Source organism: Electrophorus electricus, chromosome 10 (genome assembly GCF_041902795.1).
Source record: "Electrophorus electricus isolate QZ-2024a chromosome 10, ASM4190279v1, whole genome shotgun sequence".
NCBI classification, from domain to species: Eukaryota; Metazoa; Chordata; class Actinopteri; order Gymnotiformes; family Gymnotidae; genus Electrophorus; species Electrophorus electricus.
Genome location: NC_137506.1, coordinates 32192811 through 32210776, shown reverse-complemented (window position 1 = coordinate 32210776; position 17966 = coordinate 32192811). Strand labels below are relative to the sequence as shown.

The 17966-nt window shown below is 45.5% G+C and overlaps 1 protein-coding gene across 1 annotated transcript; it reads left to right on the top strand.

Annotated features, from left to right (window-relative positions):
• The first annotated feature begins 6444 nt into the window (after positions 1–6444).
• Positions 6445–16852, top strand: ppp1cb (protein phosphatase 1, catalytic subunit, beta isozyme). Its single transcript, XM_027028780.3, has 8 exons — positions 6445–6561; positions 10508–10639; positions 12358–12588; positions 12852–12956; positions 13530–13601; positions 13804–13955; positions 15039–15173; positions 15332–16852. The coding sequence occupies exons 1-8, from the start codon at positions 6510–6512 to the stop codon at positions 15434–15436; spliced, it is 984 nt and encodes a 327-aa protein (XP_026884581.1). The 5' UTR covers positions 6445–6509; the 3' UTR covers positions 15437–16852.
• Positions 16853–17966: the final 1114 nt, after the last annotated feature.

Sequence of the window (17966 nt, the reverse complement as noted above, 5' to 3'; positions counted from 1 at the left end):
CTAAGGACTGCAGAGAGGAGGTGGAGGGAATCTCACGTAGATTCAGACCTCAACTCATACAAGTCTCTCCTTTCCAAGTTCTCACTGGAAGTAACATCTGCAAAGTCATCCTACTACAGAGAGAAATTCGAATCATCATCATCTGATCCACGCAAGCTCTTCACTATTTTTTCTTCTCTCCTTAATCCTCCCCCTCCTTCCTCATCTCTTACTCCGGAGGATTTCATCACCTTCTTTGAGGAGGTTGCAGCAATCCTCCAGTCCTTTTCCTCTGTTCTCACTCCTCCAACCAACATTCCCCAACATCCAGCTCTCTGACTTCTTTTTCTCCTCTCTCCACAGATGCAATTCTTCAACTCCTGACTTCCAGCAATCCGACTACATGTCCGCTGGATCCAATTCCTTCTGCTCTGCTCCAGAAAATCGCAAGAGATCTGCTTCCTTTCATCTCTGTCATCATCAACAACTCCTTATCTTCTGGATACGTGCCTACTCCATTCAAAACCACCAGGGTGGTACCAATCCTCAAGAAGGCCACACTTGATGGCTCCAACGTTACCATCTACAGACCGGTATCACTTCTCTCTTTCCTCTCAAACGCCCTCGAATGAGCAGTTTATAATCAATTGTCTCTTTTTCTCACCCAGAACCAGCTGCATGATCCCAATCAGTGTGGCTACAAACTGGCGCATTCTACAGAAACAGCCCTCATACCAGTGACAAAAAAACTGTCATCTGTTTTGATTCTTCCAGACCTTCCAGCAGCCTTTGACACAGTGAACCACAACATCCTTCACTCTGTTCTCTCCAGGCTTGGTGTGACTGGCTCTGCTTGGAGATGGTTTCAGTCCTATCAGGTGACATGGAGAGGATCCACATCCAAACCGTGTGACTCTCCACTGGTGTTCCACAAGGCTCAGTATTGGGTCCCCTTCTCTTCTCTTTGTATACTCGTTCTCTCAGTGATGTAACATCTTCTCATGGTTTCTTTTACCACTGCTATGCTGATGACACTCAATTATTTCTTTCTTTTCCACCCTCTGACACGCAGGTCTCGAAATGTATCTCAGCATGCATTGTGTCATGAATGAAAGCCCACCACTTGAAGCTCAACCCCAGTAAAACTGAACTTCTGTTCATCCCAGGTACTCCCAACCCTCACCTTGACCTCACTGTTTCCTTTGAGAACCCCCTGGTATCACCGTCTGAAGCCACCCATAGCCTGAGCATAACCTTGGACAACCAGCTGCTGTTCTCAACTCATGTTTCTACTCTAACCAGGTCTTGCAGATTTCTCCTTTGTAACATAGGAAGGATTCTGCCTTTTCTCTGAAAGGAAGCTGCCCAGGTGCTTGCATAGTCTCTTGTGATCTCATAGCTAGACTACTGCAACTCGCTAAATGCTGGTCTTCCTCTAAGAGCCATCAAACCTCTACAACTTGTCCAGAATGCAGCAGCACGACTGGTCTTCAATCTTCCAAAGTTTACATGTTACTCCACTGCTGCGCTCCCTTCATTGGCTCCCTGTAGCTGCACACATCAGATTTAAAACCTCGATGCTTGCCTACAAAGCCAAAAATGGACAAGCCTCTTAATACATGAGGTCAATGATCAAAGCCCGAGCTGTACCTCGAGTACTTCGAACCTCAAGTACGGCTCGGCTTGAAATACCCAGCTTCAGGTCTCATGGAGACAAGCATGGAGACTATTTTCTGTCCTGGCTCCAAGATGGTGGAATGAACTCCCACTTGCTGTCCGGACAGCAGAGTCCCTTGCAGTCTTCAAACGCAGACTGAAGACTATCTATTCATGGAATATTTAAAGGACAACTGCCACTGCTCCCTTATTGACTGACTAAATTAATACTTATTATAGGGTATTGTTTATGTATAGGGTATTATTTACTCTAGTACTTATTGTTTATTGCAGTTATCATTGTTTAAGATAGACCTTATGTATTTTGTACTTCTAGGCATTGATCCCTGTATTCTACAGTATTCTAGTTCATTGGTAGGTTGGACTCTAACCTACTGTACTGCACTAGGATATTCTGTGAGTAAATGACAAAGCACTTTTTTAAGTTTCTAAATGCTAAATTCCATAAATGTTAATGTAAATGTAATATTGATTTATGCTACAAGGTCGCCGCCTCCTCTCACTACCTTTCTGACATGTCTGGTTTGTCTTTATCCTCTCTCTGTCTTTCTCTCAGAATGTGGACTTGGAGCACGACTGGACGCTGGTGACTCTGGTTATAGGTGGTAATGACCTGTGCCAGTACTGCCAGTATGAAGCCATGCCAGAAAAAAAAAAAAAAAAAGTTTTAGAAATAATTATTCAGCCAAAGTCCCCTGTGTGTTCTGGCTCCCAGTCAGTTGGCCACAGGTCACTGAGAGGCAGAACTAAATGTAGGCAGATTCAGTTGAATGTTACTCAACTTTGTAAAAGTGATTTGGTGTACACAGGAATCCTAACAGGAATATTCGAAATTAATATGGTTACAATAATTACGGAATATAATTGCAATTACAATATAATTCAGATTACAGAACGATAATGTCTTTTATATATTACTTTGGTTAGAGCTATTAGTTTAGTTTGCATATGGGTTAAGTTATAGAACCAGTTAGACTTAGGCTTTGTGTCAGGATGATGTTTGGAATTCAACTTGGGGTCAAAGTTAGGTTAAGGTTAGTATTATCTTTAGGTTAGGTTAAGATAACACAGAAGTGTAGTTTGTGTAATGGTGTAGTTTTTCCTGTTTCCCTCTCTCCTAAGAAATACACAGAACACATTAAAGATGCTTCTGACGTCCTGTATCATGAGGTGAGGTGAGAGCATACATAATACAACACGCTGATTGCTATTAGGAAACATTTCTGGCTCAGAGAAAATAGTAGTCTGTCTCTCTCTCTCTCTCTCTCTCTCTCTCTCTCTGTGTGTGTGTGTGTGTGTGTGTGTGTGTGTGTGTGTGTATGTGTGTGTGTGCCCATAGTACTTATAAACCTAGTCAAGATTTTACATCCTGTAGCCATTAAAGTGCAGCACGTAGATAATAACCAGATGAATACATTGTTATATCTGTAACGTAGCTGAACCATATTAACATGTTTGTATGTGTGCATAACACACACACCCGTGTCCATGTTTCCTGTGCCCTGAAGACAGTTCTGAGGATCTGGTAGAAGTTGAGAGGATCCACACAGAGAGCAGGTGTGCTGTCGATGACGCGCCGTGATGTGAAGTGTGAAACTCCCATGTTCTTATTGTTTGATCATGTCTCTGTTAGTTATTTGAACTTGTCAAGGGTCCTCGGTCCTTAATACAAGTTAGTTCTATTGAGACAGCTCACACGTTTTCAAGGACTGTAAAACTTACCTAGCTCAGGTATGTTGGAAGATGGAATATTACAGAAATGGGGACTAGCAATGTCAATATATAAACTGAGAAGTGTGTGTGTAGTGAAATATAATATAGTTATGAAACCAAAAGTCAAGCAAATGCACCTCCCCTTCCTGTTTACAACCCCGAATGTATGAGCCAGGAGCACACAAACCCTGGTAAATACCCCTGTGTTACAGCACTGAGCTCAGAATAACGGTAAAGACTCCTGTGTTACAGCACTGAGCCCAGAGTAATGGTAGAGACTCCTGTGTTACTGCACTGAGCCCAGAGTAATGGTAGAGACTCCGGTGTTACAGCACTGAGCTCAGAATAACGGTAAAGACTCCTGGGTTACAGCACTGAGCCCAGAGTAATGGTAGAGACTCCGGTGTTACAATACTGACCCCCGTGTAACGGTAGGGACTCCTGTGTTACAGCACTGAGCTCAGAATAACGGTAAAGACTCCTGTGTTACAGCACTGAGCCCAGAGAATTGGTGCAGACTCCTGTGTTATAGTACTGAACCATGTATGACAGTGGTGAGGTCCGTGTAATAGTATTGACTACTGTGTTACTGTGTAACAGTAGTGACTCTTCCTCACTCTCTTTAAAAATTGTAAGCCTAGTATGATAACAGTGAGGTCTGTGTAACAGTAATGCGATCCGGGTGACAGTATTGTAATTGTAATTGTAATTCTGGCAGACAGAGACGGAGAGGTTGGCGTATGGAGGTTACTATGACTGCCAGGATGACTTCACCATAGTCCTGCAACCCTTTTTCCAAAACACCATCGTTCCCATGGGAACGCTGAGAGTCCCACCCTAGCACCCGCACAATACCAACACCTGCCAGAGATTCACACTGACATGTTAAACAAAGCTTGACATTATTCTGAAGATCTACACACACACACACACACACATGTGCACACTAAGGTGGAGTGAATGTGCTGTTTCTCTTCTGCAAGACCAGAAGGCTGACCCGAGCAGCTTCTCAGTGCACTGTTTCCGCTTCAGTAAGCGGAGCCTTGCTGTGATGACCATCACTCACTGAAACAATATGGTGGGTGCACACACACATGCACACTCACGTGAAATGATATGCACTTTAAGCACACATGCATGCACACATTTTTTTTAAAGCAATCCAAACAAATTTATTATACCTGCCCAGTTATCTTACATTGTTATTGTTATTATTATTATTATTATTATTATTATTATTATTATTGTGTATTTAATGGGGTCTTGTCCTTTACCTCTATGCAAACTGGGACCTGTGAAAGCAGAGCAGAGACCGAGCACTTTAATTAATGACCTTATGAAACAAGAAGGTTTCTGAACGTACTGAAATGGTCAGATCGCCTGGACTAGAATTCCAGAGTTATTGGAACCCAAACAAAGAGCAGTTATGGGAAGCACTATACACATTGCTATTTCAGTCCTGTTTGTCCTGCATCTCCTCTGTGTGTCCAGGAATATCCCCTCATCTTCACCCTGGCAAACACCCCAGGCACGCACCTCTCACCCCCAGCAGCTGCCAAGATCCCGCGTCCTCGTGGGTGGTGGCCGTGGTGGCTGTTGCCAGGGCGATGGTTGGCGCAGTCATCATCTGGCTCCTCCTCCACTGCAGGGACTGGAGAGAGAAGAGAAATCTGAAAATTAGCTCAGTGGAGATGAAAGAGATTTGATTTTGAGTTGCCTGTTTTTTTCAGCACGCACGCACGCACGCATATGCACACACACACACACACACACACACACACACACACACACACACAGATACACGTACATGTGCCATGCTGAAACAGGCAAGGAGAAGATGAAAGATTTATTGTGATCTTGTTCTTTCATGCATTAGTATTTTAACCAGAAAAAAAGGACCTGAAATACCATATGCAGGTCCTGAAACAGTGTGTTAAGGCTTGCTGATACAGCAGTAATTTCCAATATGTGCAACATATATTTTATGCAATGATCCTTACTTGAGTTGGGGAAAAAACAAGTAACTAAATGTTATTTTATACAGAATCAAAGATTATTTGGATAAAATCAAAGAACATATATATATATATATATATTAAAGAAAGCCACTGTGTGTTACATGTGAGCTTATTCTCCTATATTGTACATGATACACACTCTCCTCTCTCTCTCTCTCTCTCTCTCTCTCTCTCTCTCTCTCTCTCTCTCTCTCTCTCTCTCTCTCTCTCTCTCTCTCGCTGTACTATGCTGACCAAAGCACTACAATGCTAGAAACACAGCTCTCATTATACCTCTATACATTATTCCTTTACCCTCTGGCTAGAACCCGTGTAGAAATTCTTCACAGGCCTACACGTGACGTCGAGGACGTGTCCGTACAATTACCACTGGATTGCGGAGACAGATAAAAGGCGCATGAGAGAACAGCATCAGAATGAACCCCTTTCTGTTTGAGAGACCAAAACTAAGCACTTCTTAAAATCCTTTCAAATATTTGATCCCCACAGTCTTCCCTATAAACAGAGTGTTTCTTTATGATGTCAGTTGACAGAACTGTGGGTTGTACTGACATCCTGACATGGGTATATACTACAAGAATCAGTTTTTGCTATGGCAGCAATGAAATTAGGAAACTCAGAGAAAAACAACTGATCTACACCCTTGGAACTTTAGACTCCCATGGAATGGACATTATGATTTAAACATCTACCTTTCCGATATCAACTGGCTCCTACCACTAATTCAGAAGAACTTTGCTTGCATAGCTAACGCTAATGAAGGACCTCTGGCTGAAACGTCCTGTTTCTCTGGAAACTCTGTACACTGTAGTTACTCACCTAGAATCTTCTATATGAGTGTGTGTGTGTGTGTGTGTGTGTGTGTGTGTGTGTGTGTGTGTGTCGAGGATTCGAGGATTTGTGTTGCCATTAATTCTATAGCCTAGTCTTATACTATTAAAAGTGAATAAAACCTACTCTTATAGGTTATAAATAGCTGTTACTAATACTGTCATTTATAGAGCTCCGCTCACCCTCATGATTTACTGAGACTAGAGCGAGCCGCTCCGCATGACGTCATGACAGACGCCCCCTGGCGGCCGTTAACAGAAACACATTTGTACGCAAACTTCAGTTGAGAAGATGGCGGAGAGCGAGCTGAACGTGGACAGTCTAATCTCTCGACTTTTGGAAGGTGAGCTCTGTCGAGTAATATTTTGCGTTAATTTTGGGGGCGCAGACCTAAGCTGGTGTACTGCGTTTCTGTGGGGCGGTAAAGACGTGTTCAGTAAGTCAGTCTTTGGCTGTGAGCGCATCGCCAGTCAAGCTGTAGCGGTAGCTAAGCTAAGATAGGCTAGGCTGGCTAACGCTAGCTGTGTACCTGACTAGCCAGGTTAGCTCGCCAGCTAACATGACTACATTACTCGCCTGCCAGGTTAGCTAACGTTACCATGACTACACTACTCGCCAGCCAGCATTAGCTAACAGGACTACATTTAGAAATGTAGATGCCATTAGTGAGGAGCATTCGTCAGGTTACACGACGCAGGCGACTGCGTGGGTCTTGTCTGTCTGCTAGCTGGATGATTAGGGTTTGGATTGTAAACTGCAGTTTGTCTCTCTGAAGTGATTTATTGTCGGTGAAGGTGTCTGGGATCCTCGGCGTGTTGCCGAAGTCCGGAGGTGTGCTATGTTTTAAACCTGCGCGGCTTTAAGAAACTAACTTCAGATCTTGCATGTCAAGTTCATAGCGTTTTTGTTTTCATTTGTAGCTGGTCGAAGTGAGAAACAAGTAACTAAACATGTTTAGGAGTGTGGTTGGTTATTTTCCGTCCCTTTATCAAAGATAGTAAGTGAACGTTACATCTCTGTGGTCGCTGGCGTCTCTGTTCGCCTCTAACCTGTCTGTCTCTCTGACGTGAGGCTGTCTCTGGGCCACATTAATGTTGCTGTAATCGCCCGATGCTACAGCATAGAAAGAGGCGTGTGTCTAAGTGGGAGCTGGAGAAATGTAGCTGCGTTGGCTTAGCTGCAGGAAAGCAATATAGAGGGGGAAAAAAGGATTTACAGTGCAGGTCTACCCCAAATACCATGGCGTATTCCCTTCTTTCTTTTAACATTCCTTATCTGGAATGACATACAAAGGCAAAGTTGCGCATCTATTTGATATTGTAAAATGCCACAGACGTTTCATGTAGATAAACCACTTGACGGAGACGCTGTTTGTGTTGCCGTCTGTTCCTGACACTTCTCCAGCGCTCATGTAGCGTGCTTCTTCCCCCGGCGGCACCATCTGTGACTCCGTGTGACCCGATATCTCTCACCTCCTGTTTATCATTCTTCATCATTTTGGCTCAGGTGTCCGGCTCACCCTCTGACATGTTTATTTGGGTTGGTGGTGTCTCAGTGCTGAAGGTACTGGACTAGAAATCAGAAGATTGCCAGTTCAAGTCCCACCAACTTACCACTGTTGGGCCCCTTAGCCCCCAATTACTCAAGTGGTTTTCAGTCAGAATTGTTTTGGCTAAAAGCATCAGATAAATATAAATATTTGTTTATTTAGTCTGGTTTACCACCAATCCTGTGCTGATCTGTTTTCTCCTCCTTCTTTTCACTCTTCCATCCCTTTCTCTTTTCCATTCTTCTGTTCATATTTTCCTGCTACTGTACCCTGTGGTTTTTATTCTGTCCTGTCTTTGCTTGAACAGTTCAAGCCTGCTCTCTCTCTCTCTCTCTCTCTCTCTCTCTCTCTCTCTCTCTCTCTCCACTTATTAGTCTCTCCAGCTCTAATTGGGCGGCTGCTCTGAGTCGAAGGCGCCACACTCTGCTTACCGCATCCAGCAGGGCTGACAGTTAGGCTAACATGGCTGCTGATCCAGACAGGAACAACACATTATTTTGCAGATGGATTTTTGATATTGTTTTGCATGGACTCTTTAACGAGTTGCTCTGCGTACCAGACATGGCCACTTCTCAGGGGTGCTACTTTTTCACATGTGATGCAACCCTTTTTTAAAAAAAAATTTTTTGTAAAAGTCCATTCAAGATAATTTCCTTCAGTATACAGTGTGAGGAATATGAAAGGGGCTGATTGCACAGCTTGCCTGCAGTACACCAGCACTTCCCAGGCTCTGCTGTGCAGGAGTCCCCTTTCACTGCACAGTTTGGTGTTTCCTCTTTCACAAGTCGAGTCCCTCAAACCGTGCCCGAAGAACTGCACAGTGAGCAGCTGTCATGGCCTTCTAGTATCTAACCAGCTTGGAGGACAAACCGTGGTCTGTCTTGACATTAGTGTTGCAGAGTAACCTACTTTGTTGGAGCGTGTGGGTGTGGGTGTAGGTGTGTACATGCGTAGCCTAGATTCAGATAATCTCTCCTGAAATGATCATGTGCCCTGGCCATTCTCCATGTTGTGCTTTTAATCCTCAACCATACATTTTACGGCATTAATAGCCAAGCTATTATCAGCAAACCAACCTTTCGCTAACTGCCCTTCACACTTGTCTGTATGACAATTTTATTTCGATGTTGCTGTACAAAAACTGTAATGGCTTTTTAAGATGTCTTGTCACTGTCTGAACGTTTTGGTTGCATATTTTAGAAATGTTTAAACCATGTGAAAAACGGTTAAGCATTATTTCAACGGTTGAGCATTATTTAAATAATAAAAAGTCTAATAAGGAATCTAAATGGAAGTTTCTTTCTCTCCTAAATTTTTTTTTTTTTTTTTTTTTTTTTTTATATATACAAATATTGGTGAGTAAGCCATAACATCATTTAGTGGGTTTGGGTTTGGGTGTTGGTGTGGGTGAGTACCTGTCTGTCTGCATCTGTGATAACCATGTGATTAAAAATGAGCCAATGAGTTTGGCTAAGGCGTTCTCGTAACTCACAGCCACCATATCAAACCAATTTTCTCACGCGCCATAGCACAGAGTAGCTGAGTGGCCCTGTTTTCCTGTGCCTGTATTTGTTGCCAAGGAGACGCCTCAGGAAACAGATCATGTTCGCTGTAGCCAGGGTTACCTTCCGAGCCCATTTTCTAATGGCTACACGTACCAGCCAAAATGTTCGTACTATTCTACAATCTTTTACTAAATGTATTTAGTCAGTTATGATTTTTTCCTCTTAATAATTTGAGAGCCACCAAGCACTGATCTTTTTCTTCACTAGGCACTACCAGGGTCATATAGTTTACATAGCCTTGTCAAGGGATACCTTGAAGTCTGTTTAGCTACTCAGGCATTGCCTTTGACCCCGATTTAAATGTCCTGCAAATCGTGTGTGTGTGTGGGGGGGGGGTTTCCATATGCTCACTTCAGACTCTGATCATAGATTTTCTTGATCAGCTGGTTGCAGGAGGCAGAACTGCTATAGTAGTTTGTAATGGTCTTTGTGAGATTTGGCTTCAGTGTGTCAGTGGACATGATGATGGAATCCCTCAGATTAATGTAAATCAGTTTCTAAAGTGCCTGTCCAGTCAAACAATAATGTGTGCACGGCTGTTTGCTTTGTATCGGATCCAGCTCCAGTGTTGTACACGGCCAGTGGCATGACTGGATTAAGCAAGCCTGACCCTCTCACTCCTTAGCAGAGAGATCACCTCCACCTGCTAGCAGACAGTGGTCAGTGTGTTGGCATAGTTACACACTAGGCCCCAGCTGTGCTGAGCTCATTGGAAGAATGAAATCTTACATAAGGACTCTACACTGTAGATTTGTGTTGCAGCTGACAAATGGCGTTTGAGAGAATTGAAAAGGGTTAGGGGCCTTTATAGTCCTCCATCACTAACTAAGATGATGACTGGGTATTTGACTGTTGGTATGTGTCTCAAATTGTAGTCTTTTTAAAAATTATTTTGCAGAGTGGCAGAATTATAAATCTTTATTGTAAACATGGCTAGAAAACAGAAGACACTCAAAAAGCCCAAATTACTGCAAGCTTTCGGATTTGCGAAGGTAGACTGTTCTGCGACCAGCCTTGACATCACAGACGGAGGGGGTGTGTGTGTGTGGGTGTGTTGAGTGACATTTGTCTGGTGGGCTAGAAATTAGCCTTTAAAGTGGCGGTGTGAAGTGTGGTAGTGTTGCACTTTTCTTCCACATGACACACACCTCCCTCCCCTCTCTCCCCCTCCACAGTGCGAGGATGCCGACCAGGGAAGATTGTGCAGATGACCGAGGCGGAGGTGAGGGGCCTGTGTATCAAGTCCAGGGAGATCTTTCTGAGCCAACCCATCCTGCTCGAGCTGGAGGCTCCGCTCAAAATCTGTGGTACCTCTCCGCCAACAGCTTCACTCACCCACGACCCATTTTCATCTCGCTCTCATTCTCTCTGTTTTGTCTGTTTGTCTTTCTCTCTTCTTTCTCTTCCTCTCTCCTCCCATCTGCTGTCAGGTTCACAAAGTGTAGAGTCTTTGGAACTCCAGTAGCCGAGCAACTTTTTACATCTTCCTTTTGAAGTTGCTGACTGCTTGGGCCAATTTGAGCAGTGCTCGCGGTGCAGTGCTGAAGTGTGTTACTGCAGAGTTTATTACAGCAGCTCTAATGGTGCACGTCTACTCTGAGCCTCGGTGGTTTATGGAAAGAACAAACACTGACGCATGTAGAGTTTTGATTTAATTCTTCTGGAGAACTCCAGAAGAATTGCTTAGATATAATAATATACAGAACACGGGGGATACGTTTCACACAGACTGCGTAGGTATGAGCGTTTGTGCGTATTAGTGAAAGTGTGATTCTGTGTGTGTGTCTGTGTGTGTGTGAGAGAGAGGGGGGGGGAGAGTCTTAAAGTCTTTGTGTCGGTAGAAGTGCTTGCTAAGGAAGGTGCTTGTTCCTAGCTCCTCACTGCTGTCCAGCTCTGTCCTTATTTTGCTGGCATGCTCACCGCATGTGATCTTACTTCTCTCACTTAAACGCCCACACACACACGCTCTGGTCCCAAGCTCCACCTAGCGTGCCGACAAAAATAGCCGTCCTCCCACTGTAAGGCATTTCGCTGACCTGCTGGCTGGTGCTCGCATCAAGAACTCGAGGCTTGCATGAGAACACACAAATTTTGGAAGTCTATGTTTTAAAGCAGCAAGCATTATGTGTACCTATGCTGTGTGTTTGTGAGGTTCTGAACTTCTCTCGTGCTCTTTCTCACACCAAACACACATCTACACCTAACAGGTGAGTGTATAAAACCACCTGCAGGGACTGACTGAGAGTAATGGCCTTGTGTCTGTCTAGTACTGGGAGCTGGGTGTGGACAGACGGACGTATTTCTGTTCCAGTTCACGAACGTGTCTGAGCAGTTGTGTGTAACTCGTGCCTGGAGGGTTTGGTTGTTAATCTGTGGAGTTCAGCCATCCTTGGCCTGCACGACGTGGTGCTCATAGCTTACTGTCATTTACTGCATTGTAGCCACTGATCCTCTCAGTAACAGCTGCTGCACACATCACACACACAATCTCCTCTCCTTCACCTCCTCTCACCCTGTCTGTGTAATCTCTGGAGTAGAGATTACTGTAGTGCTGTTTTATACTTTCCTCATCACTCTCACACGAGAGAGGGAGGGAGGGAGTAAGGGTCTGTGTGTGAGGGTGGTAGGAGGGGAGTGAATGTGTGGTTGAGGGGGTGTGTGGTTTTTGGGGGGGTTGAGGGGTGGGGGTGTGTGGTGCTTTTGGGGGGGTGGAGGGGGGTGTGGTGCTTTTGGGGGTGTGTGTGTGGTGTTTTTGGGGGGGTTGAGAAGGGTGTGTGTGTGGCGCTTTTGGGGGGGGTTGAGGAGGGTGTGTGTGGCGCTTTTGGGGGGGTTGGGGAGGGTGTGGTGCTTTTGGGGGGGGTGAGTTTGTGTGCTTGGGGGGGGTTGAGGTGTGTGTGTGTGTGTGTGTGTGTGTGTGTGTGTGTGTGTGTTAACCTGGATTCTTTGTCTCCTGGGTGGTAAAGCTGATCTGTCTGCCATTATAAGTCACAGACCTACAGCCAGCACTCTGTCGTGCTCTCTCTAGGTGATATCCATGGCCAGTACACAGACCTGCTCAGGCTGTTTGAGTATGGTGGCTTCCCTCCGGAGGCCAACTACCTGTTCCTGGGGGACTACGTGGACCGAGGGAAACAGTCCCTGGAGACCATCTGTCTCCTGTTGGCCTATAAGATCAAATACCCAGAGAATTTCTTCCTGCTCCGTGGCAACCACGAGTGCGCCTCAATAAACCGCATCTACGGCTTCTACGATGAGTGTGAGTCTCTCTCTCTCTCTCTCTCTCTCTCTCTCTCTCTCTCTCTCTCTCTCTCTCTCTCTCTCTCTCTCTCTCTCTCTCTCTCTCTCTCTCTCTCTCTCTCTCTCTCTCTCTCTCTCTCTCTCTCTCACACACTCACACACACACACACACCCAACTAGTGATGGGGTCGTGTTTGTGTGACGAAAGATTGTCCGCTTCCATAACATTTCCACAACATTTAATCACTCTCGGGTGTGTGTGTGTGGGGGGGTGTTTTACAGGCAAGCGCAGGTTTAACATCAAACTGTGGAAAACCTTCACGGACTGCTTCAACTGTCTCCCCATCGCAGCCATCATTGATGAGAAGATCTTCTGCTGTCATGGCGGTAGGACAGATCAGCCCGTGACACACTCTGACCTGAGACCAGTGCCGCATAGCACATTGCTCACCAACACTGGTCTACTAACACTACAGCTGTCGTAAAATGTGTTATGTCCATTGATCAAATATAATTCTGTCTAATCTGTGAGGATGTCCCATCAGCGTCTTACAATTGTGTGTTTAATATCTAAAACGGTGTATTGAAATATGAAGCGATGTAATTACAATACACACTGTGTTTGTTTTCCATAGCGTGCATCCCTACCAGAGATGTTACCAAATGACATATACTGCAGTAAATGTATGATCTGTTCAGAATGATGGGAGAGATTACTTATTAGATTTAGTGTTTATGACTTTACAATGATAAACACTGGAGCAAATGACTGCACACGTAACCCCCCTAGTGGATAAACCTTTTACAGATTAAACAGTATTACCATAATGGTCCCAAAACCCTTTTTCCATCTGCATTTAACCCGAGTTGTTGGACCAAGATTAGCTGGTCCTGGATGGCAATTGGCTAAGCGTTTAAACTGGTGTGTAAACTGGTGCGTGATCTTTCCTGTCTTCTAAGGCCTGTCCCCAGACCTGCAATCCATGGAACAGATCCGACGGATCATGAGGCCGACCGACGTCCCTGATACAGGTGGGCGGAGCATGTGGGGAGGGGTGGGGAATGAACACACATTCATGGTCTTGACATCTGCTATATGGGCAAATAGATTAAATTGTTGGGTTTATATGGTTCCAAGGCAATCATGGAGAATAAAAAGAACATCTGTATTTGATCTCTCACTCACTCACTCACTCCCCACATACACACACTCTCTCCCACCCTTTGTGTGTAGGTTTGCTGTGTGATTTGCTGTGGTCAGACCCTGATAAGGATGTCCAGGGCTGGGGAGAGAATGATCGAGGCGTGTCCTTCACCTTCGGGGCTGACGTGGTTAGCAAGTTCCTCAACCGCCATGACTTGGACCTCATCTGCCGAGCACATCAGGTAAACTGCGCATGCAGCAGTCACTCCATATAAACAGTTTTCTCCTCTGTCTGTGTGTTTTTGGGTAGTTATCATGCTGGGATATTCTTTTTCTGGGAGTCTGTCGGCCAGTGTTGTGGCGTGTCCATCTATAAATGGACACCTTACGTTCACAGAGCCTCATATCCTCACGCTCCACCCTCCCTGCCTCCCTGTCGGGACTGTGTGTTGGCTGTGGTCGTCCTGACCATGTTTATGCCAAACCCACACTGGCCTCCGTCTGAGCTAAACACGTTTATCTTGGTCTCCTCTGACCACAGAATGCTCTCCCTGTGTTCACCGAGCTTCATTTCATGATCAGCATGAACTGCAAGAAGACATGTAAAGAAGAGCCAAGTGAGGTTTGTTCTGGATTCTGTGTACAGGGGTGGACTGTTGCAGAAACACTCCATTGAAGACCCCCACTGAAGCACTCGGTCATTTGAATTCAGAGCTAGGTTGAGCAAAGAATACATGGACCACAGTATAATTTCAGGATGGACCGCTAGATCTTCCTGTGTCTTTTTTCTATATTTGTGAAGTTTCATGATCAGATCGTTCGGTTCCTCGGACAGTTCTTCTCTATGTGGGGCCGTGATGCAGGTAGGGAGATGGACAGACAGCCCACGGGTCCAAAATTAAAACGACACTGGACGGGTCATTTTCTAACCATGTTCATGCTTTTAGGTTAATCACAGGTGTATTCATTTGTGTTGGTTCTACGCTGAGTTTCTACTCTGGGTCATGTGTTTTCGGTGTAGTCTTTCTAGAAATACTGCAGTTATTGAGAGGTGACGCACAGGTTCCCAGGAGTGGGTGCGGTCTGTATACTCCAGGCTTGGCCTGATTGGGTGGGACGTGGGCTATGGTAATGACTGGACTGAGAGTCCCTGTTGGTGGCAGGTGAGGATGGTTGAGGTTTGTTTTGAGATGCAGCGGTTTGTCTGACCAGGACGGCAAGGCTCCATCCTGAACGTCTGTGGGCTGTAGAGGCAGGGGCGTTCTCTGGTGTGGTGGAACTCGCTGGGTGGTGAAGGATGGTGTTTGTGTGTGGTGTAACTCTAGGTCGTGGAGGACGGGTACGAGTTCTTTGCGAAGCGTCAGTTGGTGACGTTATTCTCTGCGCCAAACTACTGCGGAGAGTTTGACAACGCAGGAGGCATGATGAGTGTGGATGAGTCACTCATGTGCTCTTTTCAGGTGTGTCTGTCTCTCACTTTCTCTCTCTTGCACACACGCGCACCTGTAAGACTTGCATGGGAAGAGTGTGTAACACCCTGACACACCAGACTGACGTGTGAATGCACGCACACACACACACGCACTCAGTTCAGTCCTTTGTCTCTTCCACATCTCAGATCCTAAAACCTTCTGAGAAGAAGGCGAAGTACCAGTATGGTGGGGTGAACTCTGGTCGCCCCGTCACTCCTCCCCGTACCACACAGGCCCCCAAGAAGAGGTGAGCGGCTTGCCCCCGCACCGCTACCCCACCCCTACGAGCAACTGTCCTGTCCTAACCTCCTTTTCTTAATATTCCTGTACATACATTTTGCCGTGACCAGTTAATTCAGTTCCTTTTTTTCCTGTCTGCCTGTTTGCTGTTTGTTTTTAATAATAACAACAGTACTGGTGATGTAATGTGGGTAAGGGTTGAGTGTATTGGCCAGCGCACTCTCTCTTGCTCTCTCGCTCGCTCTCTCTGTCTGGTGATCTATGTGGAGCTGATAGTGGGTTCATTTTTAAACACTGTGGGATTTTGATCTTTGATCTCTCTGGTTTCCTTTACAAGTGCAAAAGCGGTAGCACCTTTAGAGTGGATCCTAAGACACACACACGCGCACGCACACACACACTGCTCTCATACATGTTTGCACACGCGTGCACGCACACACCTCATTATAAGAATAGACGGCAGAAAGTTTTTAAAGAACATCCAGAGGCAGTGATGACTCAGGGTGGGCGAAAGAAACTTGGATAGGAAGGAAGATGATGGAGAAAGAGCGTGAGAAGTGCGTCAACCCTGCATCACTGCACGCACGCACACACACACGTCAGGAGAGGAGCGGCCTCCAGGACGACGTTAAACTGCTACACGTATCAAAGTCCTGTCAGGCCCATATTTATGGGACTTGTGACCAATAGCTGAATCAGTTAAAAGAGGATTTTGGAACCAGATTGGATGAGGCTCTTGCTATGGCGCGTGCACACACATACATGCGCACGAGCACACGTTCAGATTTGTGTTTTTGTGCGTATGATTTGGGGGGGGGGGGGGTTGTGTTCCCTGAGGATTGCAGTAAAACATTAACTGGGTGACTTATGCCCTTCTGGGTTAACTGACTGTTAGGGATGAGTGACGGTTTATTAGGAACGGGGTGTGTTATTACCGCCCCTCTTCAGCACCTGTGTCTGAATGTACCGCATGTGTTTAAGAGAATGAACAGGGGGTGTGTGGGGAGGGAAGAGTGGGGTGTTGGCACTGCACATAACATCTGTGGAGCTGCTGGACGCCTCACCAGAAGAGCCACGTTCATTCTACAGCAGCAAGTGCCCCAGTCATACCGATCGGAAAAGGAACTGCAGGTGCGTGGCTCACAGGACGGACCTGATTGGCTGACTGAGCCGCCAGTCACACCTGTGTGCTTGTTGCATATACAGGAAAATACTCTGTGTGTGTATGGGTGTGAAGATTTGTTCATTAATATGTCAGTTTTCATTATTGTTTTAAATTGGTGTGTTCTTTGTTTATTGGGGTTTTTTTTTCCTTAATTTATTTTTTGACATTGGGGAAACTGAAGGAATTCCAGAAAGTAGCGCTGACATTTGTATAGGCCGAGTGGGTCTCAGATTCTTTGAACTCAATAAATGGGAGAAAAAGCTTCCTGTCTGGGTTGGTGTTTCTGTTCGCCTGATGACTAAACCTGGCTGGAGGCCTAACGCTGACTGTTAAGAAATAAGATCATTGCAAGTGAGACTGATGAGTAATTGGTATGATTTTGATAAAAACTGTGTTTTGGAATATAAATGACATTTTACTGTTTTACAGGGGGTTGTGCTACATGCAATAGAGTCTGACTTTACTAATTATATTTAAATATTTCTCCTCTCGGACTGTAAAACTCCATTTATAAGGACAGAAGAATGTTTCATTCAGATTCCCAATCCTTCTTCACTTTCTATTTCTACACACTGTCATCTCTCCAAGGAGTGAGATTCCCAAGCATGTTGTTTTTATCATATGGTGTTTAAATGTTCCCTCTTAAGGATTATGTTATATTATTTTGCTTTAATGAAGATTTTTTGCCTTCTGCATTTTCATAGTTTTTTAAAAACTGAATGCTTGGTGTATGCCATATGCACTGCATGGAACTTTTTAACCACGTTAAGCTGTCTAAAGTCACACGACTCCCAGCAGGTGTTTGGTTGCTTTATTCTGGTCCCTGTGAGGGCCTGTTTTCTCCTGCATCTCAGAATTCACACTCATTCTCCCAGCAACAGCAAGTCTTGCTCCCACTGACTGACCTGGGAAGTCTGGGAGAAGTGAGGGTCACGGAGGGCCTCCCTCAGGACCCTCCTCAGGGGTCCCTGGTAGAGCCAATAGGTCAGCACCAGGAGAAGGCAGGGCAGGCCCAGGTGCACGTTGGAGAGTAACCACCCAAGCAGCGGCCACAGCACCACCTGCAGGAGCAGGCTAGCATAGCGAGGCAGACCTCGCAGCCAGGCCGTCGTCTCCCTCTCCAACAGCGGTGTCACTGTGGAGCGCAGCCAGGTCCCCAGCCGGCAGCCAGCGGAGCCTAGGGCACGCCAGAACCTCTCCACGGGGCCCACCTGGACACGCACACAAAACCCAGGACTTTAAAGCTTTGCGCACACTTGTCAACGGTTTAGATCATCTTGGTCCTACTTCTGGCAAATTGCATCCAACCCCCACAGTAGAGCAGAGACGCTTATATTAGGTAACAGGTGTTATTGTGCAGTAAACGTGTAGCATAA

Bases quoted from the DNA above. Each gene is read 5' to 3' on its own strand.
- ppp1cb (XM_027028780.3), top strand. From the start codon at position 6,510: ATGGCGGAGAGCGAGCTGAACGTGGACAGTCTAATCTCTCGACTTTTG. The intron at 6,562-10,507 runs GTGAGCTCTGTC...CCCCCTCCACAG, and splicing joins AATCTCTCGACTTTTGGAAG to TGCGAGGATGCCGACCAGGG. The intron at 12,589-12,851 runs GTGAGTCTCTCT...GGTGTTTTACAG, and splicing joins CTACGGCTTCTACGATGAGT to GCAAGCGCAGGTTTAACATC.